Genomic DNA, 26,110 nt, shown 5'->3' with positions numbered 1-26,110 from the left:
GGTGAAAGGAAAGGCTGGTAGGTATAGGGAATGCGGGATGACGAAAGAAATTGAGGGTTTGGTTAAGAAAAAGGAGGAAGCATATGTAAGGTATAGACAGGATGGATCAAGTGAATCCTTAGAACAGTGTAAATGAAGTAGAAGTGTACTTGAGGGAAATTAGGAGGGCAAAAAGCATGAGATAGCTTTGGCAAATAGAATTAAGGAGAATCCAAAGAGATTTTACAAATACATTAAGAACAAAAGGGTAACTAGGGAGAGAATAGGGTCCCTCAAAGATCCGCAAGGCAGCCTTTGTGTGGAGCCGCAGAAAATGGGGGAGATACTAAACGAGTATTTTGCATCAGTATTTATTGTAAAAAAGAATATGAAAGATATAGACTGTAGGGAAATAGGTGCTGACACCTTGCAAAATGTCCATATTACAGAGGAGGAAGTACTGGATGTCTTGAAACACAAAGGTGGATAAATCCCCAGGACCTGATCAGATGTACCCCAAAACTCTGTGGGAAGCTAGAGAAGTGATTGCTGGGCCTCTTGCTGAGATATTTGTATCATCGATTGTCACAAGTGAGGTGCCAGAAGACTGGAGGTTGGCTAACCTGGTGCCACTGTTTAAGAAAGGTGGTAAGGACAAGCCAGGCCACCATAGACCAGTGAGCCTGACGTCGGTGATGGGCAAGTTGTTGGAGGGAATCCTGAGGGACAGGATGTACATGTATTTAGAAAGGCAAGGACTGATTCGGGATAGTCGACATGGGATATCATGTCTCTCAAACTTGATTGAGTTTTTTGAGGATGTAACAAAGAGGATTGATGAGGGCAGAGCGGTAGATGTGATCTATATGGATTTCAGGAAGACATTCAACAAGGTTTCCCATGGGAAACTGATTAGCAAGGTTAGATCTCATGGAATACAGGGAGAATTAGCCATTTGGATACAGAACTAGCAGACAGAGGGTGGTGGTGGAGGGTTGTTTTTCAGACTGGAGGCCTGTGACCAGTGGAGTGCCACAAGGATCGGTGCTGAGTCCTCTACTTTTTGTCATTTACATAAATGATTTGGATGTGAGCATAAGAGGTACAGTTAGTAAGTTTGCAGATGACACCAAAATTGGAGGTGTAGTGGACAGCGAAGAGGGTTACCTCAGATTACAACAGGATCTTGACCAGATAGGCCAATGGGCTGAGAAGTGGCAGATGGAATTTAATTCAGATAAATGCAGAGTGCTGCATTTTGGGAAAGCAAATCTTAGCAAGACTTATACACTTAATGATAAGGTCCTAGGGAGTGTTGCTGAACAAAGAGACCTTGGAGTTCAGGTTCATGGCTCCTTGAGGGTGGAGTCACAGGTGGATAGGATAGTGAAGGCGGCATTTGGTATGCTTTCCTTTATTGGTCAGAGTATTGAGAACAGGAGTTGGGAGGTCGTGTTGCGGCTATACAGGACATTGGTTAGGCCACTGTTGGAATATTGTGTACAATTCTGGTCTCCTTCCTATTGGGATGATGCTGTGAAACTTGAGTGTTCAGAAAAGATTTACAAGGATGTTGCCAGGATTGGAGGATTTGAGCTATAGGAAGAGGCTGAACAGGCTAGGGCTGTTTTACCTGGAGTGTCGGAGGCTGTGGGGTGACCTTATAGAGATTTACAAAATTTTGAGGGGCGTGGATAGGGTAAATAGGCAAAGTCTTTTCCCTGGGGTCAGGGAGTCCAGAACTAGAGGGCATAGGTTTAGGGTGAGAGGGGAAAGATATAAGAGACACCTACGGGGCAACTTTTTCACGCAGAGGGTGGTACGAGTATGGAATGAGCTGCCAGAGGAAGTGGTGGAGGCTGGTACAATTGCAACATTTAAGAGGCATTTGGATGGGATTATGAATAGGAAGGGTTTGGAGGGATATGGGCCGGGTGCTGGCAGGTGGGACTAGATTGGTTTGGGATATCTGGTCAGCGTGGACAAGTTGGACCAAAGGGTCTGTTTCCATGCTGTACATCTCTATGACTCTATGGTGTTGGCATGTTTGATTTCTTAAAAATCTTACCTTGCAATTTAGTGCACAGAATGGAGCAAGATCAAGCACTTGTGGAAAATGAATATGCTTGTTTATTTTGCGAAGATTGAAGCCTAACTATGGGGAAGAAGAAAGAACATTTATGGTTAGACTATGTTTATAATCAGTCATTAATTCATTGTTCACTATGCAAAGTAATTGACAATCCTAGAAATGCAAGTTCTTGTTTCGTCTGGTCACAAGTAACTACTCAACTGTTGCTGACATTTAGGCCAATAGAATTTTATACTAGCAAAATGCTTATTTTGCATGTTAACTAAGAAAATGCATAGATCGAGCTTGAAAAAAAAATTAAACAATTACCTGTTGAAATCTTTTCAAATGAAGGGTAAGAATTGGAGGAGGAGATGATATCAGCATTTGTTTTCTGGCATTTGTGTACACTTTCTTCTCATCTGAAATTTTTTTTAAGATAATGTAGTAAACTTAAATGGGTCAATTAAATTCCAAAGTTTAAAGTCTTCCCAAGGTTTTATCCTTGGTCTTCTATTAATAATCTACATGATGCCCCTTGGATAAAAGGATGCAAAAATACACCATGATCCATATATATGATACCCAGTTCTACCTCACAAAATCTCAAACCCTCCATTATTTCAGTATTATCAAACTGCTCTGACATCTCATCTTGGATAAGTTGAATTTTCCTCCAAATGAATATTGGGAAGCTGTCGTCTTCGGATCCTGACACATTAGTTCTATCTTCCCTCGTGACCAGACTGTGAATGTGAATCAGACTGTTCCCTGCTTTAGCTTCTAATTGGTCCGGTGCTACCCCTCAATCACATGCACTGCCCATTTCCAGCTCTATAGTACTGCCATTATTTTCTCCTGCCTTAGTCTACCTGCTGTTGAAACCTTCATCCATGCTTTTGTTCGCTTTAGATTCAACTATTCCAATGCTCTGATGACAAAGACATTGTCATGAAACGTTCACTCTGCCTTTCCATATATGCCGAGTGTTGCCAGCAAATGTTTTGTTTTCATTCCAATGCTTTCCTGGCTGGCTTATCATCATTTTCCATACTCCATAAGCATTAACATGATTCAAATCTCTGCTGTCTTCATGCCAGCTTACAAACAAGCTCAGTTCATTTGTCTTACCAATCCCCCAAACGCTGGTCTCTTATGCATCCCATACTTGCTTCATCCCACTACTGTTACCTGTGCCTTCAGCCATGTGCGCTCCAAGTTCTAGAACTGCTCTCCCAGAACTTAGTCTCTTCTGTAAAACACTACTTTAAACCTACTTCTTTCACAAAGCATTTGATCAGCTAGCTTAATTTTTTTTTTTGGCTTAGTATCAAATATTTAAATGCCTACACCTTGTTAAGTACCTTTGTCAGTTTTACTATATAAAACACCACACAGAAATCCAAAAATTGTTGTTACATTACAACTGGGATGTTTGTTATTACGATTAACCTACTCTCATAGATAGTAAAAGTATTTAAACTTGATTTATGTTCTAGGATCAGCATTCAAGAGCTTAAAAGCGTTCAATTGTAATTGTTCCACCAGTAAAATTATACATAAATTTACACATTCATTATACATGGAAATAGTAAATGCAAATCTCAATGTTTCATCACCATTTGCATTGGTTTTTGATCCTCTCTTGTACTGCCGTTGGGTGCATTCTTCACATAGCAGTTTATTTGCTCCAATGAGTTTTTCTATTTGGGTGAACTGACGTAAGCAAGCCCTAATAGAACAATCCTCTACAGTTAGTAGCTCTCTGTCTGTAAGGGTACAAAATGCTTTCTCTGGGTCCAGCCAAACCACCCGTTTGTCTTTTGTGGAAGTGAGCAGATCATTTGTTGTTTCAGAAGAGTTTTTATACTCTTTTAGAGTTAAAGTTATTTCATCGTGATTCACTATACACTCGCTCAAGTTCAATTTATTCATGTTATTGACAATATTTTCTTCGTCTTCACTGGAACAAAGTACACTAAATTGGTTCTCGTTCATCATGTTTGACTCAAATATATCTGAAGAGTCGAAGTTCTTGGAATTGTAGGACTGATCAGAGGGAGATTTCCTATGCACAATTTCACCCTCTTCATTGTCTATATCAGCATTGACTTGGGTCAGTTCTTGAACACTTCCTTCCATGGATTCTTTTTGTATGGTTCCAAGACAATGGCCAGTAGAAACGCTGTCAGAAGGACTCTGTTCTGGAGAAAGTGTTTCCATAGTGTTACTAGATTCCAGATCTGTCTTGAATTCTAAAGAGGAGGCATCTTTTCCAATCTGTACTTCATCCGAAGAACACTTTTCAGGAGAGTTCTCCAAATTGAGCAGTTTTGCCTGATGCTTTTGCTGCTGGCGTTGGTTCTACAAAGAAAGCAAAACACCGAAGAGGTAGTTTCATGAGAATTGAAAGAAAAGAGCAGAAAACTTCAAAACTTAAAGTGGCATTTCTCAGAAGATCGTGGCAATCATATTGACCAAGAATGTCAACCTAGTGGCAGTTTCTTTCTATACAGAGAGAAGTAAAACAAATCATCAGTGTCAAAGTTAGGGTGCTTCAGTACAAAAATGAAATGCATTAGCTCAAGTAAGACATTTTTTTAATCCCCTTAACAGTACAATATGACAAATGTACATAATGAGAACACTGAGATAAGAAGAATGTGTTTAAAATGCAGTGCTGAGATTCAAACAGGGATAAGATGTTGAAGTATAAGCTGAAAAGACAGTGCAAGACATTTGACACTTTTGTTTTGAAGTGTAAGTTATTGCAGCTAGGTGAAATACTGATGGTTTGGCCTCCAATAGTGGATGATAACAGTTGGGTCTGGAGTAGAGGTAGTCAAAGAAGATGACTGACTTGAGATGATGACTCTGCATGCTAAAACATACAAATTTGGAGCAGACTATTTAGCCCCTTGAACTATGGAGAGAGACAGAAGGTTGAACTGCAGTGTGTCCATTAAAAAAACAGGAGAACTAAATGGAGAGTGGGGATAATTTGTATTCATTTTGTATTCCTCTAGCAACGAATCAGTACAGATCCAGCAGTACCAACTCTAAAATGTTCTCCATCCAAGTCATAATTTTTGAAGGTTCTAAATGAGAATTTAATGATAAAATTTGTTTAGGTTACAGCAAGATGTGATTTACCTTGGCCTGCTTTTTAGCCTGTTTTTTAGCCTTTTTCTGTTGATACTTGCTAGTGCCAGTTGAGACATCATCTCTGTTCTTGGAAATAAAGTTTCCGTCACAATCCCCACGGTTATCATTCTGATCCTCATCAACAATATTCCTTCCAGATTTTCCCAGAGGCTTTTTCTTATCAATCTGTGTTTAAACACCACAATTAATATATTGACAATCTTAACCCTGAGTGATGAATCGTTCCTGCTGGTAATTCCTCTGCTGGAGAGATCAAACAAACCAGGTCATATGTATTTTACCACATCATTAGGAGAAATGATAAACAGGTTTGGATGATGTTGCTGTAACAAGAGATTTAATGACACAGGCCAAGCAGATTTCAGCTTTATAAACAATCATGCTTGGAAAAGCAATGACTTTTTTTTTCAGAGGCAGTTAATTATATTCATAAATATACACATCAAATACTTAATAATAATGCAGTCAAAGCACTGACTTCTTTGCAAGAGGGAATGCCAAGGTCTCAAGACATGTTCTTATACTGACTCTGAAGCTATTAATCATGTATTATTCTTGACCACATAAATAGGCAAGGTCTTCTAATGTGCAATAATCTAAATGAATGTTAAAGACGACTAATGACATTTATGGAGTAGAAAAGATCTATTTTCTCCACTGGAGGTGTCCAGAATAAGGAAGGTAATGAATTTTTAAAACCAGACATTCAGGGTGATGTCAGCAAGTTCTTCACACAGAATTGTGGAAATCTGGAACTCTCTTGCCCCAAAACACTGCTGTGACGAAGGCAACTGAAAATTTCAAAACAGATCAATAGTTTTTGCTAGGTAGGAGTATTGATGAGTACAGAATCAAGATAAGTAAATGGGGTTATAACACACAGAATAGATATGACTAAATAAATGACAGAACTGACTCAAAAGGCTGCTCTTATATATCTGTGATTACAAGAGACAGTAGAGCCAATGCCAAATCATCATGATGAACAAACCCAACAACAAGCTATGGTTCCAGCAGTGGCTACTGGATCAGAATTGGGAACCTTGGCTGATTTTAGTTCCACAATACTAAAGAACCTCAGACCAGATACAATGGTCCATATGGCTACCCTGGCTGGGAGCAATGGAGAGCACACAACAAGACCACAACATCGACACTCCTGCTTTTTGGCTCAAATATTTCATGTCCCTTTGTGGGCATCTCATCTAAAAAAAAAATCATACATTAAGCAGTCATCTTAACATTTAGAACATCACTCTTCGAGCAATATTGTGCAGGAATCAGTTTTGAGACACACTTCTGCTTTTAGGCAGATCGAGTTTTGTTGCATTGCTGAACTTACAAGGAATCAAAGGTAAGTGAAAAGCAAAGAAAAATAAACTTATACAATGAATTAATTTATGTTTTACCTGCTCATCCAAAACAGGGAGCGACAAGTCTAAAAATGATTCTTCTACTAATGTAACCTGAAAGGAAATACAAAGAATTTATTGCTGAACCTATAAACTATAACCTATACAACAGCATGTACCCTTCCGGCAGCTGCCAAAGTAGTTTATTGGCAGGGAGACCTCTCTGATATATGACCTGGGTGTCTATTCTTAATGTTTTACCACGTAGAATGTTATAGTTATGAACATGTGAATACGAATGAGGAACTAGGCTCTTTGAGCTGTTCCACCAATCAATAACATCATGCTGTTTGAATTTTAATCTCAACTCTGCATGCCTGCATAGCCCTGATAATCTTGCATTCCCCTGATAATCAAGAATCTATATACTTCTGCCTTAAAAATATTTAATGGAATCCAATAATGTTTTATATTGCTGTACACTTATGTTTAACAGCAGGGGTTGATGCAAAGCAATCAGCAACAGAAACATTTTTTTACTCTGTTTGCAATAGCAGGGCAAATGGTAACCCTCTAACTGTACACTGGGTGAAATCAGGTAGTTCAACAGCATTAAATTTTCATTTAACTAAATCTTGAATATTACTACTACAGATCACCAACCTACAAAATCATATCCATGATGAAATGTTTTAAAATTGTGCACATCCAGAAAAAATAGACTGAGTTATAAATTGTTTTAAAAAATAATCAAAATTAGTGCTTGATCAACTCTAAACTGACAAAAGTAGTGTATTATTTTCAAATTGTCAAAGCGAAGTTACAATTTTCAAAAGAACATATTTCAGTGTTGAGTATCTAGTAAAGTTAGAAAGAAAGCTTTTTTAAAATGGAAAGCTCCATACAAAAAAAATTACAAATACAGATGACATTAACTACACATATACACACACAAACATATTGACAGGTATTAAAAGAACATTGAATAACAGGCATAGCTAAGTTTGCATGACACAAAGTATTCACTAGATGACCTTCCTAAGCTTTCACACAACCTATTGTTTTCTTACGCACGAAGTAATTTAACAAAAGGGCACAAATTGTCTGTCTAAATTTAGTTATCATTGTACAACTGTATACTAGACAGAGACAGTAAACAATGGCAGTTTCTATTCAACTTAGGCATTGGAATAGTAAGACAGGAGCTGGAGTGTCCTGTATTGGGTAGCTGTACTGTACAAATTCACAAAATCCAAGGTTTGATTGCCAACCTCCTTTTAATTCATTGGCCTCAGTCAGCAAACACGGTGGCTCAATGGTTAGCACTGCTGCCTCACAGCGCCAGGGACCTGGGTCCGATTCCAGCCATGGGCGACTGCCTGTGTGGAGTTTGCACATTCTCCCTGTGTTTGCATGGATTTCCTCCCACAGTCCAAAGATGTGCAGGTCAGGTGAATTGGCCATGCTAAATTGCCCGTAAGTGTTAGGTGCATTCTTCAGAGGGAAGTGGGTCTGGGTGGGTTACTCCTTGGAGGGTCGATGAGGACTTGTTGGGCTGAAGGGCCTGTTTCCACACAGCAAGGAATCTAATCTAATCTAAGACAAACTCAGGAGGAATAGCTACAATTTGCCAAAGAACCCATGAGTTGGAAAAGTGAAAAGCACCCAGGTGCCTTAGTCAATGTCCATCAGTATGATATTAGGATTGGACTTCGATATGATGCACCTAAATCCAATTAACTACCTGATGCAAGTGGAAGCATTCAGTTAAACTATTAGAGGATACCTGACATTGTGGAACTGTAAGTAACAAACCATTACAGGACGGGAGGAGGAGGGGGAGATACTGGTTGAGAATACTGAGGCAAAACAAAATTGGCTTACATGTTAACTTTATCAAAAATACACATTGTCCACAATAGTGAACTATTTCACATCCCTTGTAGGTAACACAATCATTCCAAAATTATTTTCTGCCATCAACATTTTATACACATTCTTTTCAACTGATTCTTGTTGATCTATCTCACCATTTTGCACTCCTCGCACATGATTGTACTTGTCATTGTGCCACCAAACACCTGGTCAATGAAGTTCAGCATGGACCCTTCTTTTTCATATGCTAGTATAAGGGAGAAAATCCAATTGTAAATCATTTTGCATAGCCAAGCATGGAAACATTTCTTACCTTGTGGCTGAAATGAAAAACCAGCCCTTTCACTACTGCAGTACTGCAATATATGCCTGCAGCCATAAGAGGCCGCTAGTGAGTAGAGTAAAAATTGTCATCAGCAATGTTTGTCATTGAGTCAGTTTGTAATGCAGTGGTGCCAACAGCACAGGTTCAAAAGGCATTGGCTTAGGCTACTGTGAAGGTCAGGCCTTCTCAACCTCACCGTCTCATGGCGTGGTGATTAAAGTCACCACCAGTGATCTCTAATGAGAGAGAAGCCTATAGTATTCTGGGACTATGGTAACTTTACAGTTAACATGAACATCACCCAATAACTCTGAAAAATCTTTACGAGTAATTGGCAACTTTTGTAAAAGCACCTCTGGATCACTAAGGTATTTTGAAGAAGGACATCTATATGCCTTTCTTACTTAATTTGACCCATGGTTAAGTGGGCGGCACGGTGGCACAGTGGTTAGCACTGCTGCCTCACAGCACCAGAGACTTGGGTTCAATTCCCGCCTCAGGCGACTGACTGTGTGGAGTTTGCACATTCTCCCAGTGTCTGTGTGGGTTTCCTCCCACAGTCCAAAGATGTGCAGATCAGATGAATTGGCTATGCTAAATTGCCCCATAGTGTTAGGTAAGGGGTAAATGTAGGGGTATGGGTGGGTTAGGCTTCGGTGGGTCGGTGTGGACTTGTTGGGCCGAAGGGCCTGTTTCCTGTAAGTAATCTAATCTAATCTAATTTAATTGCCCAATGACATAATCGAGCAAGACAAACAGATGATCCAAAACCCTACAGAAAAGTCAAACCAGATACAGCAGTTCACAACCTCAAGGACCAATAAGAATGGGTAGCCAATATTGGCCTTGCCAGCGATGTCTACATTCCACAAAAAAGTATTGAAAAAGCCCTAAGATGGATGGAGAAAACAAGCACATCTGTTTAATAATCACAGTCCAAATGTTCTAACATATTTGTTAAAAAGTAAAACAATAAAATGTATCTGGGCTGAAGAACCTTGCTCAAAGCTCAGTTAAGCTACCTACAAATCATGCTGCTCTACTGATAACTCACATTGAAACACAAACTCATTATCACAACCAGTGTAAAATAGGTTCACGAAAAGACACTAATGCAATGAATGTATCTCTTTCACTAGAAGAGGATCAGTTATTCAAAAGGCCAAATTCATTGTACAGAATATCCTCTCAGCAATTATGTCAGAAAATTTACAAGTTTCTTAAAACAAAGTTGGTCTGAATTCTATATATATATGCATAGTTAGTGTACAATATTCAGATACACTGTGTACTAATACTGTGTACTCCAGCACTGTGACATCCAACCCAACATCAGCTGTAATAATAAATAATAAAATAATAATAACAATAATAATAATAGGAGTAATAGTTTTCTGTACGGTACATTCTGCTACTTTTAATGTGATCACAAATTTAAATAACAGCTCAAAATATTACCAGTGTTATTGGCCCAATAACTGTGGTAAGGGTCCTCACATATTCCTTCCAAGTATTATCGATGAATTTCCTTCATAATTCTCACTTCCTCTTGAGTTTCTGCCTCCAACGTCCATTTTGACATGATAGTCAGCTTTACACCACTTGACCTTCTGGAACTTCACAGTTTGACCCATATTTACTCTTAATTGAGGATCACCCCTTAAAAACTCAAACTCTGGCCTTCCAATTCTCTCTCATCACACTTCGTGACCTCTAGACTAACTACAGCAGTTCTGCCACCCATTTAATGTTCCCTTTGATCTGTATTGCTCAACAGTATCCCAGGCAGTGCATTCACCCACCGACTCACAGATAGAGTTCCCCTCTTCATTATAATAGTGGTGATACTATAAAATTACCTTTCATGGTTTTCCTGGATTCTTCATTTTCCATCATCTCTGAAGAGTAATTTAAGGCTTTTACAATACCAGCACCAATACGCTAAGAATCAAACACATTGAAATATGCGTTTAGAAAAAAATATTTTTTCATTATAGGACTTTATACATAGAGCTTCAATCACCTTCCATTATATAATCTGCAAAATATATAGTTGATTCTTCACTACATAATCCAATACGCATTTTCAATGTACAATCCCTATCGCTTACATTGCTGTCAGTGATATAGAGGCACACAAGAATCTTGTAAAATGTTTGGAGAGACTTTTCATTCTCTTTGTTTCAGTCTAAGTATTCCAATCTTGTCTGCACATTGCATAAACAGCCTTAACATACTTCAAACAAAATTTGATATAGGGTAAAACAGGTGAGCTATAAATTGTCATTTTGCTCCAAATTATGAACTTTGAATGGTGAGAAGACCAAGAAAGGGAATCTTAGCTGTATGTTGTTGGAACAGGCATTTTGGAAATCCAAGTCAACATGTTTGTTGATAGAGTTCTGGTTGGAATGCCATGCTTCTCTGAATTCTCGTGCAGGTCTCTGTTTGGCTTGTCATAGGATGGAAGTGTTGTCCCAGTCAAAGTGGTGTTCTTCCTCCTCTGTATGTGAGGATACTAGTGAGAGAGGGTCATGTATTTTTATGGCTTGTTGATGTTCATCTAACCTGGTGGCTAGTTTTCTGCTTGTTTGTCCAATGTAGTGTTTGACATGACCCACTCTGACTAATATCTTCACATACAGATGAGGAAAGACACCACTTTGACTGGGGCAACACATCCATCCTAGGACAAGTCAAACAGAGACATGCATGAGAATTCCTAGAAGCATGGCATTCCAACTGGAACTCTATCAACAAACACATTGACTTGGATCCTATTTACCACCTCCCCGCTCCCCCCCCAGAAAAAGAACAGGAAATGACGCCATGACAAAAAAGAATGCCACCAACCCAAGGAAACCTAAACACAAATGGAAAGCAGGCCATGCCACCAGTTCTTCATCCAGAGGCTCACTGAAGAGGTTACCTAGTATGGTGACAAAACGTCTGAAAATGAACCCTCCAGCTCAGCAAGCAAACCTACATCCAGAACCTCAACCTGAGCTATAAATCTTCTCAAAACTCACTAGCTTCAATTATATTTATAAATTGTTCTGCCACATTGGCAAGGCAATGATAGTTGAGCATCACATCTCGTTTCTGGACTATTAAAGTATGACCCATGTTTTTGACCTAAGGAGAATACTTCACACTTATCCATGTTAATTGCTACTTTGTATAATTGGAACAAGTCCCTCAATTTATTGTTAAATGAAATTCTAATATATCCCTCAGCTCAACATCACTCATCTGGTGTAGATTTCAGTGCAGCAGTTAAAGGCAGTTTCTTCTGATCATTGCAGACCACTTACTTTGATCTCCTCAGTCCTCATTCCATCTAATAAGTAACGAAGCAACTCCTGGCTATCCTGCTGCTGGAATCCTTTAAATCGTACAGCTCTGAGGAACACATTGGAAAAACACATAAATGGCCCGCATCTACAATCCACACATTCTTTACATAATACATTTCATTTCATATCTTTCACGAATCAACACTGAAAGTGTAGCACACAAACAGGAGTACACTATTTTGGATTAAGTTTTAAACCAAAGTTCTACCTGCCTTCTCAGGCGCACACAGAAGCTTCTACATCAATTTTCAAAGAACAGAAGTTCTCCTAGTGTCCTGCCCCAGACTTAACCTGCTTTAGTGTTGTTTTTAGGTTATTTGTTTCATTCCTTTCTATTCAATTACTTGTTGGCAGGCATTTTTCCTACAATGGTGACTACATTAAAACAAAACTCAAGGAGCTGCAATGTGCGTTAGATTACTGAGGTTATGAGAAGGGAAGCATTTTTTTTCTAATAAGGTCAATGTGGACAATTTGCCAAACCACAAACCAGCAAACTTTCTTGCAAGTGAGTGTTTAAAATAAAAATAACCTAGTCAATGTAAATTTCATAAAAATTATTTACAAGTCTAACAGTGATAATTTCAAACTATTACATTTGTTCTGAAAATTCTGAAAAACAGTGCAAGATGTTTTGGTCTGAATATTATTGGCATCATATTTGCATATCGATGAATACTCACTTTTTACAGACCTGAGTGAACAACTCCTTAGGAGTGATAACATTCTTTTTGGTATCTTGGAAATCAAGAAGAAATTGGCGCATTGCTGATGACAGTGGTCCTGGTTGATCAAGGTGAATCTCCAGCTGTCCCTGATAATTTAAAGTAAAATTCATAAAGCTCTAAAGTCAAAATAAAATTGTTCTGTTCAGATGAAGCCATATTAGATTACTTACTTACAGTGTGGAAACAGGCCCTTCGGCTCAACAAGTCCACACCAACCCGCCGAAGCGCAACGCACCCAGACCCATTCCCCTATATTTACCCCTTCGACTAACACTACGGGCAATTTAACTTGGCCAATTCACCTAACCTGCACATTTTTGGACTGTGGGAGGAAACCGGAGCATCCGGAGGAAATCCACACAGACACAGGGAGAATGTGCAAACTCCACACAGTCAGTCGCCTGAGGCGGGAATTGAACCCGGGTCTCTGGCGCTGTGAGGCAGCAGTGCTAACCATTGTGCCACCGTGCCGCCCGTATTGGATTGGAAAGGTTATCTCTGTTTCAATCTCCATGGATGCTGCCAGGCTGGTTGAGCATATCTTACACTTTCTGTTTTTCACATCACAAGTATTTATAGTACTTCCAGTAAATATTTTTGAGTCTAACAGGAATAAACTTTTAAAAAAATGCTATGAAGTACGCTTCCCATTGAGCTGTATTTACTTACACATGAGGCCATTTCTAACAACTTCAAATATGAAGTCTGGAGTTAAGCAAGAGTTTAAAAATAAGAGAAGCTAATATCCAAAATATTTGTTTCAATAAAAAAAAGTATCAAATGTGAGATTTTAAGATTAAAGGTATTAAAACCAATTCAATAATTCTTGATAATTAGGTAATACCTTTAGTGGCATGTAAAATAGGATCTGGCTGGGATCAGTTGATGTTTTCTAATTAAAGTGACTTGATTTTCACAACCCTCGTACAAACATGGTGAATTAGGAGCTGAAAATCTGGAACTCAAACCCCAATCACCAATAAACATAAATTTCACAATTTTTAGATTTGCAAACAACGAAACATTACAACCGTGCAATATTCTAACACAGAATCCAAGAATCCCTACAGTGTGGAAACAGGACATTCGGCTCAACAGGTCCACATTGACCCTCCGAACAGCATCCCACCCAGACCCATTCGCATCCTCCTAGCGTATCCCTGTAACTCTGCATTTCCCATGGCTACCCTACACATCCCTGTACACTATGAGCAATTAAGCATGGCCAGTCCACCTAACTTGCACATCTTTGGACTGTGGGAGGAAACTGGAGCACCCAGCAGAATCCCACATAGAGAAGGGGAGAACGTGCAAACTCCACACAGTCTCCCAAGGGCGAAATCAAACCCGTGTCACCCGGGTCCCTGGTGCTGTGAGGCAGCAGTGCAAATCACTAAACCACTGTTCCACCCTTAAGCATGCTTTAAAAGAGGAAAAGAAACTGAACTAAATGGTTACTTCCAATTAACAGCCAGCCATTCTTCGTTAAGATCAGAAGTTGCAATTCATCTTACACAAGGAGTTAAATATATTTTAATATTTGTAGATAATTTGCCAATTCACAAGGAAATCTTACCATGCATACTTTTTTTGTTAGCTTTCCTGAGATGTGCCTTTAATGATAACCGCGTGCAACATGTTTGTTAGACATCACTGAGAGCAGAGAATAAATGATTCAAAGCTTTAAAAGATACAAGGACAGAGAACAAATAAAAATTCAAAAGATGGTGATATTTTATATTATAATTAATTTATTACAATGGGTTAAACTCTATAGATCACAAACTATAAAATGTAAGACTTTCAAGTAAGTCAACACTTACCAAATTTAAAGAATCAGGTGTCATAATTGTCAGTGTACTTCCATTCATTTTTAACTGCTGAATCAACTCATGCAGTACATAGGTCTGTGATAAGATCTGAACGAATAAAGAAAATAAATAAAATATTCTGTTCCTAGCAATTGTTAGAAATTTTAAAAACCTTCAATGAACAAAAAGAACCCAGATAATCTTCAAAAATGTCCTTAAAAAGTCTTAAAAAACAACAACACCACAGCAATAGAGATAGAAAGTACAACATAGTATTATGGCTTATGAGTAATTGAATGCTTATAATTATAGACTTCAATCGCACAAAATTTCTGTTTATGTTTTCCCATTTGTGCAATTTCTAGTCTGCAATTTAATGGTCAACCAAAAGGAAAACTTAAGCCAGCTAGTTGATACATTGTGACTTTTAAGTGGTCAGCGCAATATTTTGATACTTGATAACTACCTGCATGACAGCATTAAAAAAACAAGTATTGCCAAGATTACTGAGCCCTTTCACTGGTATCTGTTGATTGAGTTGTGCCACAGTCTTCCCTTTCTCATGTTTCCCAGTTTCTGTTGTATTGTTTTCCTTTCCCTTATTTTTCTCATTTGTTTGAGACACCATAGCTGAAATTAGAAATACAAGCAATTTAAATTGGACGCATCTGTACTCCACACATTAACCATTTCCATAATCTATTACCACCATACCCACTACAGCATTCGAGTTAATTGAATGCCACAGGTGCCAATTATAGCTAGTATACACACATTTCAAACTGCTTTTGTCAAATAATCAGTCTATTTTTGTTCTGCAGTCTCAGTGGAAAACTGTATAAAACATTTGCAAATTATTACATCTGTACCTGTACCATGGAGAACAGCAACTTTCAGCAGTCTGCAATAACTGCAACTTAATACTCAGCAACATAGGAGCCAAGGTGTAATAAATGACATTTATACGATAACTATTTAATTTGAACTACGTTCTGGATAACTCACCTCCTTTTACACATTTGTCAGCAGTCTTTTTTTGGATATATGCTATAAATTGACCTAACTGATCTTTGACTTCATAGTGTATTTCTTCATCACACAAGTAGCACCTGTATCAGAATAATGAAGAATTAAATCAAACTAAACTCAAATTAACGTAAACATTTAACTTAATTTACAATCATTCTCTCTAATCCTTATTTTGTTATAGATTTTTGCAGTATTACTAATTTTCTTTAAGTATACACTTATATCGCTGCTTCTACAGCTCCACACCTCTCCACATTCCTATGATCAGAAGAAGGAGACAGTTATGCAAATTTCCCCCAAACCATTGTTAACATTGCTTCAATACTAGTATAGTTATAGCAAGGTCATAAAACAAATTTTCTTAGCTTATACCTTTGTGGATAGTGGCTGATGGAAAACAATTCTGAAGTTCAACATCCGACCTTGGTGATGCTGGCTAATCCCCACAAGATCAAACCAATGTGTATTTATTTGCCAGAAGTAATCAGAGATCTCAAAACTATAAACTTTTTACTAAGTGCTGGATTCCTCAGTTTTTCATAAGTACTAGGTTTCTGACAGTTTGAGGAGAGGGGTTTTCTGCTCCTGAATTGCTTAAATCAAGATTCCACAAACATTTTGCAACTCACCATCAAAATTGCAGGAGCAAGTCAAAACTGATTTAAAAGTGAATGTAGTGCAGCACTATTTATAAGGCATAATCCATGAATATGCCACCATTTGTGCAATGTTGAACCTACCATACAGTCCAACAGTCCAAATTAAGAACCACACAATGTGGTTCGGAATGCTGCTTCTCATGATGTTTAAGGGCATGTTGTTCTTCTGAATTCCTTCCACAACCCTGAAAAATAAAAATCATCCAGACATTTGTAGAATGCTGAAGAAATCATTGTAAACCCCATGAAAAAGAACAATAAAAGAAAATGCAGCACCTGAAAGGTTTCTCTGTATTATAGGTTGCACACATATAACTTTAACTAAAATTGTCAGAAAGTAGAACACAGAGTGCATGGCAGCTTTCAACAATGGTAAAATTAAAGACACAGGCACTACTAACTACTGATGATATGTAAACATTGCTGTGATCCCCAAGTTAAATTATGATGTTGAAATAACTAATAGATTGTGTTGAAAAACCGGTAATTTTACAAGATTATTCTATTTAAAGTTCACCATACTGCAACTAGGTTGTTAACACATTTCAACTGCAGAATACAATGACTCCCACATTGAAAATATCAAATTTAATTCAAAAATGAATATTCAGTAGCTTGTTAAACCACACAATTGTGCTATCAAGATAGTCAAAATTACATTTGTTGCTATTGTTACAATTTCAAATCTAATCCCCGACAGTTAATTAGGACATACTGAATCTATTAATGTACTACTTGTAAGTATATGTAGTTTAATAAAACAAATTGATCATTTAACACAAAATAATGAAAAAGATACCTTTGTAGCGATGAACATAAATTTCAGTACTCATTATATCACACTTAAAAAGTAAACTAAACATGTAATGTAGCATCAAATTTGAAGTTACTTGGGCAACATGATTAAATGAAGAAAACTAACAGCTTGAAACAGATGCCTTGGAATACAAGTGGAATGAATTGCCAGAGGAAGTGGTAGATGCAGCTACAGTCACAACATTTAAAAGACACTTGGACAGGCATATGAAAAGGAAAGGTTTAGAGAGATATGGGCCAAACGCAGGCAAATGGGACAATTTTAGTTTTGGAAACTTAGTCAGCATGGAGAAATTGGACCGAAAGGTCAATTTTCATGCTGTACATCTCTATGACAAGTTTACACAGATCTTAGGGTACTCCACAATGAGCAATATTTTGGTCAAATGGCAATTTACCTGATGCCCACATTTTAAGCATAACCAGACCGTTTGATTGTCATCAAGTTCGTGTTTCTCCTCTGTTTTGGTATTCGCCTTGCAGTCTTCACATACATTCCAACAACGCTGATGTAACTGTTTCTTAATCTGGTTTAGATTCACTGCTTTACGAACATGTAAACATTGTGGCACTGTAATAAATTCAAAAACATAGCAAATGTAATTTAAGACATGTGAATTTGGTTCTGAATTACATGTGCAATGTTATTGATTTCAATGTATATTTTTGCTCTGAAGCAAATAATGTAATGCAAGATTTAATGCGAACTGGTGCTAATATGCCCAACAACTTTCGTGTTATGTCATATACTTGTGTTGAATGTGCTCTTATATTAACTTGGAGTAATCCTAAGCATGGGCAGAAGGTTACAGCATTGCAGTGTCCTACATCCAATAGTATAATTTATTAGTATACCTTTATGTTGGGTTGAGCAGAACATGGACTGATAGTTGCAAATTCTCATTGTGTTCTTAATCTTTGTTCAGTGCAAAGCTGCTGGTGGGGCAGTATGTTGGCTCAGTGGTTAGCACTGCTGCCTCACAGCACCAGGGACCCGGGTTCGATTGCACCCTCGGGCAACTGTCTGTGTGGAGTTTGCACATTCTCCCTTTCTCTGCATGGGATTCCGCCAGGTGCTCCAGTTTCCTCCGACAGTCCAAAGATGTGCAGGTTCGATGGCCTGGCGATGCTAAATTGCTTATATTGTTCAGGGATGTGTAGGTTAGCCATGGGAAATGCAGGTTTACAGCGATAGGGTACGGGGATGAGGACGGGTCTGGGCGAGATGCTGTTTGGAGGGTCAGTGTGGACCTGTTGGGCCGTTTCCACACTGCACGGATTCTTGGATTCCATGTGAGAACGTCACATTTTGTCAAAGCTTTTCAACCTCGGGCGACTGTGTATGGAGTTTGCACATTCTCACGCGTCTGCGTGGGTTTCCTCTGGGTGCTCCGGTTTCCTCCCACAGTCCAAAGATGTGCAGCTTAGGTGAACTGGTCATGCTAAATTGTCCAGTATTCAGGGATGTGTACGTTAGGTGCATTAGACAGAGGTAAATATAGAGTAATGGGGAATGGGTTTGGGTGGATATTCTTTGCAGGGTTGGTGTGGACTTATTGGGTTGAAGGACCTGTTTCTACACTGTAGGGATTCTATAATTCAAAAAAAAAATTGCTAACCTGGATTTTGTGTGTTAATGACTTTGAAACTGTCAGTGTTTGTGTTATTGCTCTAACTCACAACAGAGGGGAAGCATCCCTGTCAAACATACACATGCAGTTAAATATTGATGTTACCAGTGATTGTCTGGTCCTCTTGGTGAACATCTCAGGAGCGGAAATTTTACAAATCACAGAATTGACTTGAACTTCCATGTTTTATATGGTGTGTCTTGTAAAATTCCCTGAAGAAGTAGTATTTTATTGAATAAGGTGTAACTTGGATTATAAGCAGCATACTTTACTATAAATACTGAACAATTTCTCAATTTGAGAAATTATTTTATATTTGCGGAATGTTAAACACCTTCATGATGACAAAATTTCATGATATTTCAGCTTCCACCTTAATCTCATGTGTCTATTCTAATTTTTAGTTTACTCACAATAAAATTATTAAAATGTAAAAGATAATTAGTGCTTTCACTTGTTGAATGCTGCAGCTGATTGTTAACATTAATTTAACTTGACTAAGGTGAAATCCATGCCACAATAATCACTAGATCTTTGTGGACTGTTTCTTTGATGTCAGTGACAAACAATGTCACTTCTTACTGCAACTGTTACTGACGTAGCTATTGGCATGTGCACTTATAATAGTTGGTTACAGTGTTGTTTAAATATTCAAAATTTACATAATCTGCTTAGCTTACTGTCTGGGACTGAACATGCAGAATGCAATCAGCAAATTTAAAAAAAACTAAAACATTTTCTACAGAGCACATTAATATTGACATCAATCTTAATTCAGGGATAGAAACCTATATCTCTGAAATGCAAGAAGTGGTTTCAAATTCTACTCCAAGAAAAACATAAAGCTGATGATTCTAAGAACAGAACAACCTTGGTTGTTATCCGAACATCAATTATCTGAATTTCGGATTATCCAAACAAGATCTCAAGGTCCTGTAAAAATGTTATCTGTACAACCAGTTATCCGAACAAAGTAATCCCCACCCGTCTCGTTTGGATAATCGAGGTTGTTCTGTACTGTGAGAATGCTTCACTGTCAGAAGTGCCATCTGATTATTACTCATTAAACCAATTCCCCTTTGTTTATTCAGGTGGATATAAAAGATTCCATAGTGTTATCTGAAGAGCAGGATTGTGTTCCCAATACTATTAAACTTCCTGATAATTTATTACATTGTAGGAGCTTGCTGTATTCAAACTAGCAGATACTTCTGCCTGCAGTGACTACAGTTCAAATGTACCTCTTTGGCAGTGAATTACTTTAAGATGCGAAGGGTGCTACCAAAGTTCCCTTTGCTTTACAATCACCCTAGACTTTGTGAATTCCTGTCACTGGTCACTGAAAAAGAGAGAATATACAGTGCAAATATAGTAAATTTGATTCAAACAGGCTAAACTGGTTGTTATGCTCCATTGCATCTCTTTTTATCCTATCTTTATCCATCAGAATTATCTTCCATTTCCTTCACTTTCATTATTAGATTGCTACTCTTTCATACATCTATAAAATTTCCCTCAATTATGTCCTATAGGTGCACATTCCTATTTCTTAAGTTCTGCATTCTCGCTCAGCTAGGAGTAAAGAATGTTTTTCTGAATTCCCTCATACTTCTAGGAAACTCAATATTGATGCTCTCTAGTTTTGCTCTTCTCTAAATATAAACATTTTGTGTCTGCTTTCAAACCCTTTCATAATGCCAAAGGCCTCGGAGGTCAATTTTCGGCCTTCTCTTTTCAAGAGACCCAATACATTTCAGTTCTGATATCATTCTTGTAAATCTCTTTTGCACGCTCCCCAGAATTGCCATATTCTTTTTTATAAAATGGAAAGTAAAACTACACATAGTACTCCAAGTGTAGAGTAACCAAGGTTCCATATAGGCTTTTAGGATGATGTTTCTATTTGTCATTTTAAAAACTCAGTAGTTTGCATCCTTTAATTGCTTTATTCATCTATGTTGCAACTTGTAGTGGCTTTTGTATTTGTACTGCCAAATCCCTTTTCGATTTTACCTCATTTAGGTTCTTATTTTTCAAGTAATATGTGACTTCTTTTTTTCTTTTTAAAAGATAATACCTCATACTTCATTATGTTGAAATTGGACAATAACACGTCAACTCTGTAAAGTTACCAATGTCTTCTTATAATTTGTTCCAATCATCCTAAGCATTGACTCTCAATTTGTTGTTGTCTGTAAGTTTAGAAATCTTTTGTTTAGAAAGTTCTGCGGCCAGAGTACTAACTGTGATCAACTCGATTCTAATTTTGAAATTGGTGGACAGTGCTTTCTCTCAGTGAAACTGAGTGATATTGCAGAAAGAAAGCATAATAATGATGCCCTGCCTAATGTGGATATCTCCAGGACCTATCCTGTTATACTTGGCTGTGTCAATCTGCCAAGCAACAGCAAGTTTATTGCATGAAATTCTCAATTTGCTTTGAAACTTTACAGCAGTAATGAAAACCAACTAAAGAAGTCTTATATTGATGACTATTTAGAAAACAGTAAACACTTACAATAAAATAAAGATTCTAGGTAAACGTAGCTTCTTTTTAACAATTTTCTTTTTAACAATAACTGTTCTGAGGTTTGATAATTGGTTTAGTTGACCTTAAATTATTTGATGCACAGGATAGATTTTAATTAAAAAGTATTTTAAAAATGGAAGAAAAATGCACTTCAAGTTTATATAACAGTCCAGCACAGGAGAAGCCATTTGGCCAATCAGGTTTGTGACATCTTCTTTGCAGTTAAGTCTCACTTTTCTTCACTACAATTTGTAACCAAAGCAGCATTTTCTTACCGCAGCTCTCAGAGGCTTCATCATCCTGTGAAGAATTTTGTCTTTCCTTTTTCTTTCCCATTTCAATGTTTCTGCCACAGTATTCTTCAACTATAATGTTTCAAAAAATAGAAAGACAAATAAAAAATTAATCAGTTGTAAAATTGTGGTTTTATACAATAATTTCAGGACAGCTCTTGTGACAGTGGTAGCATCTCTCCCTTTGAGCTAAAAGGTCCAAATTTAAGTCTGACCTGCTCCAGAGTCATGTCATAACATCTTTGAACAGGCTGATACAAAAAAATCTTCACTAACTTCAGGTTCATTGTGTTATTATGTTAAAAATAATTTCACAAACATGTAGTAGACAGAACAACTAAAAGCTCTGAAAAAAAAACAGGCTGTTGAGTATATTGGAATTTTCAGCAGGGCACAAAATTGACATTCAAACATACCATCACGATTTCTTTCCCATCTGCCTCACATTATTTTCTGTTATATTCCAAACCTCACTACTTTAGTCATTCACAGAGGGAACGAATCTCTCCCTGGTTTCTCACAAATTCACCCTTAAACTCCTAACTCCTTTAGTGCATTAACTATGGCTTGGTGATGGTATTTTTGCCTCCAAGTCAGAAGTTTGTTTCATCCCATGTACCAGAACACAAAACCTATGCTCGCATTTCCACGCAGTACTGAATTGTGCAAAATAAGTCTGTTGGAAATGCAATCTTAACCGAGGTTCCACATGCCCGCCTGGATGGATGTAAAAAAAAGTTCCACATCACTGTGACAAAAAAAATCGCAGGAGAATTCACCTAGTCTCCTGACAAACATTTAAATCTCAACCAACATAACAAAGACCAGATTGTCAAAAAAATGTTGTTAGTGGAACAATGTTGTGTACAAATGGTGCGTTAACTTTTCTTCGACAACGACTATAACTTCAAACCATTTGATTAGCTTTAAGACAGATTGCAACATTTTTCAGGTTCGGCAAGATGTTACATACATGTAAGTCTTTATTTTATTTCTCTGGCTCCACCATCTCTAATACTGTTGATTTGCAAAATTGTTCCTTTCCCTCTGCCTTTAACGCTCATTCCTAATAATTACTCATCGCCTTTTACTGCTTCCATTCTTGGAGCTCTGAAGAGTACCCTTTGAGTTCAGAAGAATGAATACTCAAGAAAATGTGGAGCACAATGCTCTACTTCACAGATCTACTTAAGAATGCAACAAAGTTACTATACCATCCTGGAGAATTAATGTAACTAAAGACTTTGAGGAGGTGGAAGCAGACAATGGAAAATAGATGTTTTGAAGAGGCTGTAGTTTGTAGAGAAAAGGAGCCTTGAATTACATTAATTTAGTTACAGACTACAGTGAGATGAGGAAACTGGTAAAATTGATTTTGATGCCATGTGGTTGGAGGATCCCAAGGCAGAAGGTGTTCTTTATCCAGGCATCGTGTGGCTAGGATTTAGCAGTAGAGGTGGCCCAGGACTTGTATGTCCTCGGCAGAGTGAGAGGGAAGTTGAATTAATCGGCTACAGGGCGGTGAGGTTGTTTGGTGCATGGGTCCCAGAAATGTTCTCTGAAACATTGTGAGTTGGTGTCCGATCTTCCCAATGCAGAGGAGACATTTTAGAAGGTAAGAATGCAAACACAACTGACTGCATTTGAAAAAGCTGAGGTTTTTGAAAATACATTTATAGAATCATAGAGATGTACAGCACGGAAACAACCCGTCCATGCCAACCAGATATCCCAACCCAATCTAGTCCCACCTGCCAGCACCCGGCCCATATCCCTCCAAACCCTTCCTATTCATATACCCATCCAAACGTCTTTTAAATGGTGCAATTGTACCAGCCTCCACCCTTCCATACACGCCACCCTCTGTGTGAAAACATTGCCCCGCAGGTCTCTTTTGTATCTTTCCCCTCTCACCCTAAACCTATGCCCTCTAGTTCTGGACTCCCCAACCCCAGGAAAAAGACTTTGCCTATTTACCCTATCCATGCCCCTCATAATTTTGTAAACCCCTATAAGGTCATCCTTCAGCCTGCAATACAAACTCCACTCCTTAGCCGCTTGCCCATCCCTTTTTTGAGCAGTCAGCTGGGGTAGAACCAGACAATTCATAACGTGGCACCACATAGGACTCTGAAATGAGCTTCTGGTTACATATCCACCCCGTTACTAAAACCACAATTTCTGCTTCTGCAAGATCTGACTCCACCTTACCTCAGCTCATCTGCTGCTAAAACTATTTCTCCCTGAACCACTCAGCTTTGTTTTTATCTGAAGATGCTGCTTAAAACCTTCTGCCCAATGTTGTGGTTCTGTTCGACGAGCTGGGAATTTGTCTTGCAAACATTTCGTCCCCTGTCTAGGTGACATCCTCAGTGCTTGGGAGCCTCCTGTGAAGCGCTTCTGTGCTGTTTCCTCCGGCATTTATAGTGGCCTGTCTCTGCCGCTTCCGGTTGTCAGTTCGAGCTGTCCGCTCTAGTGGCCGGTATATTGGGTCCAGGACAAATTCCCAGCTCAGCGAACAGAACCACAACAACAAGCACCCGAGCTACAAATCTTCTCCCAAACTTTGAACCTTCTGCCCAAATATCTCAGGTGGCTCAGCATCATTTGTTTTATAATGCTTCCCATGAATTACCTGGTAGTCCATTATGTTAAAAGCACAATGTAATTCGAAAAAGCAGAATGTACATTGTAGGAGGAGAGTAGGATCATAAAATTATAAAACAAAACCAGTTAATGAAATACATTAGAAATACGTCATGTATTAGTTGAAAGATACAACATCACCTCTCTACTCCCCTACCTGCACCCCAGCCCCCAAGGCCCAGGATCCCTTTTCCTCCTTGCTGCCACCTGCCCCCCTCCCCAGGGAACAGATCTTCCCCAACTCTCTCCCTCACCCCCACCCCCAACTCCAAACCCAGGGGCCTTCCTTCTCCCCTCCTCTCTCCTACCCCAAACCTCAGAGCCCCTCCTCTCCCCCACACCTCCCTCCCTAGCCCCGTGACCTCCTCTCCCTGTCCCCACACCTCCCTGCCTAGCCCCAGAGACACTCCTCTCCTCCTCCCACCTCCCTCCCTAGCCCCGTGACCACCTCTCCCCCTCCCCACACCTCCCTGCCTAGCCCCAGGGACCCTCCTCTCTCTCTCTCCCCCACACCTCCCTGTCCAGCCCCAGGGACCCTCCTCTTTCCCCTCCCCCACACCTCCCTGTCCAGCCCAAGGGACCCTCCTCTTCCCCCTCCCCCACACCTCCCTGCCTAGCCCCAGGGACCCTCCTCTTCCCCCTCCCCCACACCTCCCTGCCTAGCCCCAGGGACCCTCCTCTTCCCCCTCCCCCACACCTCCCTGCCTAGCCCCAGGGACCCTCCTCTTTCCCCTCCCCCACACCTCCCTGCATAGCCCCAGGGACCCTCCTCTTCCCCCTCCCCCACACCTCCCTGCCTAGCCCGAGGGACCCTCCTCTTCCCCCTCCCCCACACCTCCCTGCCTAGCCCCAGGGACCCTCCTCTTTCCCCTCCCCCACACCTCCCTGCATAGCCCCAGGGACCCTCCTCTTCCCCCTCCCCCACACCTCCCTGCCTAGCCCCAGGGACCCTCCTCTTCCCCCTCCCCCACACCTCCCTGCCTAGCCCCAGGGACCCTCCTCTTTCCCCTCCCCCACACCTCCCTGCATAGCCCCAGGGACCCTCCTCTTCCCCCTCCCCCACACCTCCCTGCCTAGCCCCAGGGACCCTCCTCTTCCCCCTCCCCCACAACAACCTGATTAGCCCCAGGTACCCTCCTCTCCCCCACACCTCTCTGCCTAGCCCCAGGGACCCTCCTCTCCCCCTCCCCCACACCTCTCTGCCTAGCCCCAGGGACCCTCCTCTCCCCCTCCCCCACACCTTCATGCCTAGCCCCAGGGACGCTCCTCTCCCCCTCCCCCACACCTCCCTACCTAGTCACATGGACCCTCATCTCCCCCTCCCCCTCACCTCCCTGCCTAGCCCCAGGGACCCTCCTCTCCCCCTTTCCCTCACCTCCGCGCCCAGCCACAGGGACCCCCCTCTCCCCCTTTCCCTCACCTCCGCGCCCAGCCACAGGGACCCTCCTCTCCCCCTCACCTCCCTACCTAGCCGCAGGGACCCTTCTCCCCCTCTCCCCCACACCTCCCCTGCCTAGCCCCAGGGACCCTCCTCTCCCCCTCCCCCACACCTCCCCTGCCTAGCCCCAGGGACCCTCCTCTCCCCCTCCCGCACACCTCCCTGCCTAGTCACAGGGACCCTCCCCCTCCCCCACACTCATCCCCCCTCCCCCACTCACCCCTTCCTACCCACCCTCTACCCGCCTTCACCCATCCCCCACTCCCCTTCACCCACCTCCACTTCACCCATCCCCCACCTCTCCCCTCCCCTTCCCCACCCTTCCATCTTCCTCCTTCCCTCCTATTCCTCACCCCTCCCTCCCTAGCCCCACGGGCCCCCCTCTCCCCACCCCAGGGGCCCTCCT

The 26,110-nt window shown here is 40.2% G+C and overlaps 1 protein-coding gene across 2 annotated transcripts in view; it reads right to left on the bottom strand.

Moving 5' to 3' along the window:
• The window catches only part of usp16 (ubiquitin specific peptidase 16), a 29,784-nt gene that overhangs the window by 3,063 nt on the left and 611 nt on the right, over window positions 1–26,110 (bottom strand). The window contains exons 1-16 of one of the 2 annotated variants that reach the window (XM_072584944.1): window positions 24,256–24,274; window positions 21,603–21,692; window positions 17,565–17,737; window positions 16,432–16,535; window positions 15,668–15,771; window positions 15,129–15,292; window positions 14,675–14,770; window positions 12,807–12,937; window positions 12,082–12,169; window positions 10,627–10,708; window positions 8,598–8,689; window positions 6,625–6,681; window positions 5,204–5,380; window positions 3,670–4,414; window positions 2,381–2,472; window positions 2,048–2,134 (exon numbers count right to left, since the gene is read on the bottom strand). In XM_072584944.1, coding sequence (XP_072441045.1) covers window positions 2,048–2,134; window positions 2,381–2,472; window positions 3,670–4,414; window positions 5,204–5,380; window positions 6,625–6,681; window positions 8,598–8,689; window positions 10,627–10,708; window positions 12,082–12,169; window positions 12,807–12,937; window positions 14,675–14,770; window positions 15,129–15,292; window positions 15,668–15,771; window positions 16,432–16,535; window positions 17,565–17,737; window positions 21,603–21,663 — 2,253 coding nt within the window. In that variant the 5' untranslated portion in view covers window positions 21,664–21,692; window positions 24,256–24,274. Of the gene's footprint in view, window positions 1–2,047; window positions 2,135–2,380; window positions 2,473–3,669; window positions 4,415–5,203; window positions 5,381–6,624; window positions 6,682–8,597; window positions 8,690–10,626; window positions 10,709–12,081; window positions 12,170–12,806; window positions 12,938–14,674; window positions 14,771–15,128; window positions 15,293–15,667; window positions 15,772–16,431; window positions 16,536–17,564; window positions 17,738–21,602; window positions 21,693–24,255; window positions 24,275–26,110 lie in introns of those variants that run through there. The other variant, XM_072584943.1, reaches the window with a different exon arrangement.

This window comes from Chiloscyllium punctatum, chromosome 15, assembly GCF_047496795.1.
Source record: "Chiloscyllium punctatum isolate Juve2018m chromosome 15, sChiPun1.3, whole genome shotgun sequence".
In the NCBI taxonomy this organism is placed as follows: Eukaryota; Metazoa; Chordata; class Chondrichthyes; order Orectolobiformes; family Hemiscylliidae; genus Chiloscyllium; species Chiloscyllium punctatum.
This window is presented reverse-complemented; position numbering and strand designations above follow the sequence as displayed.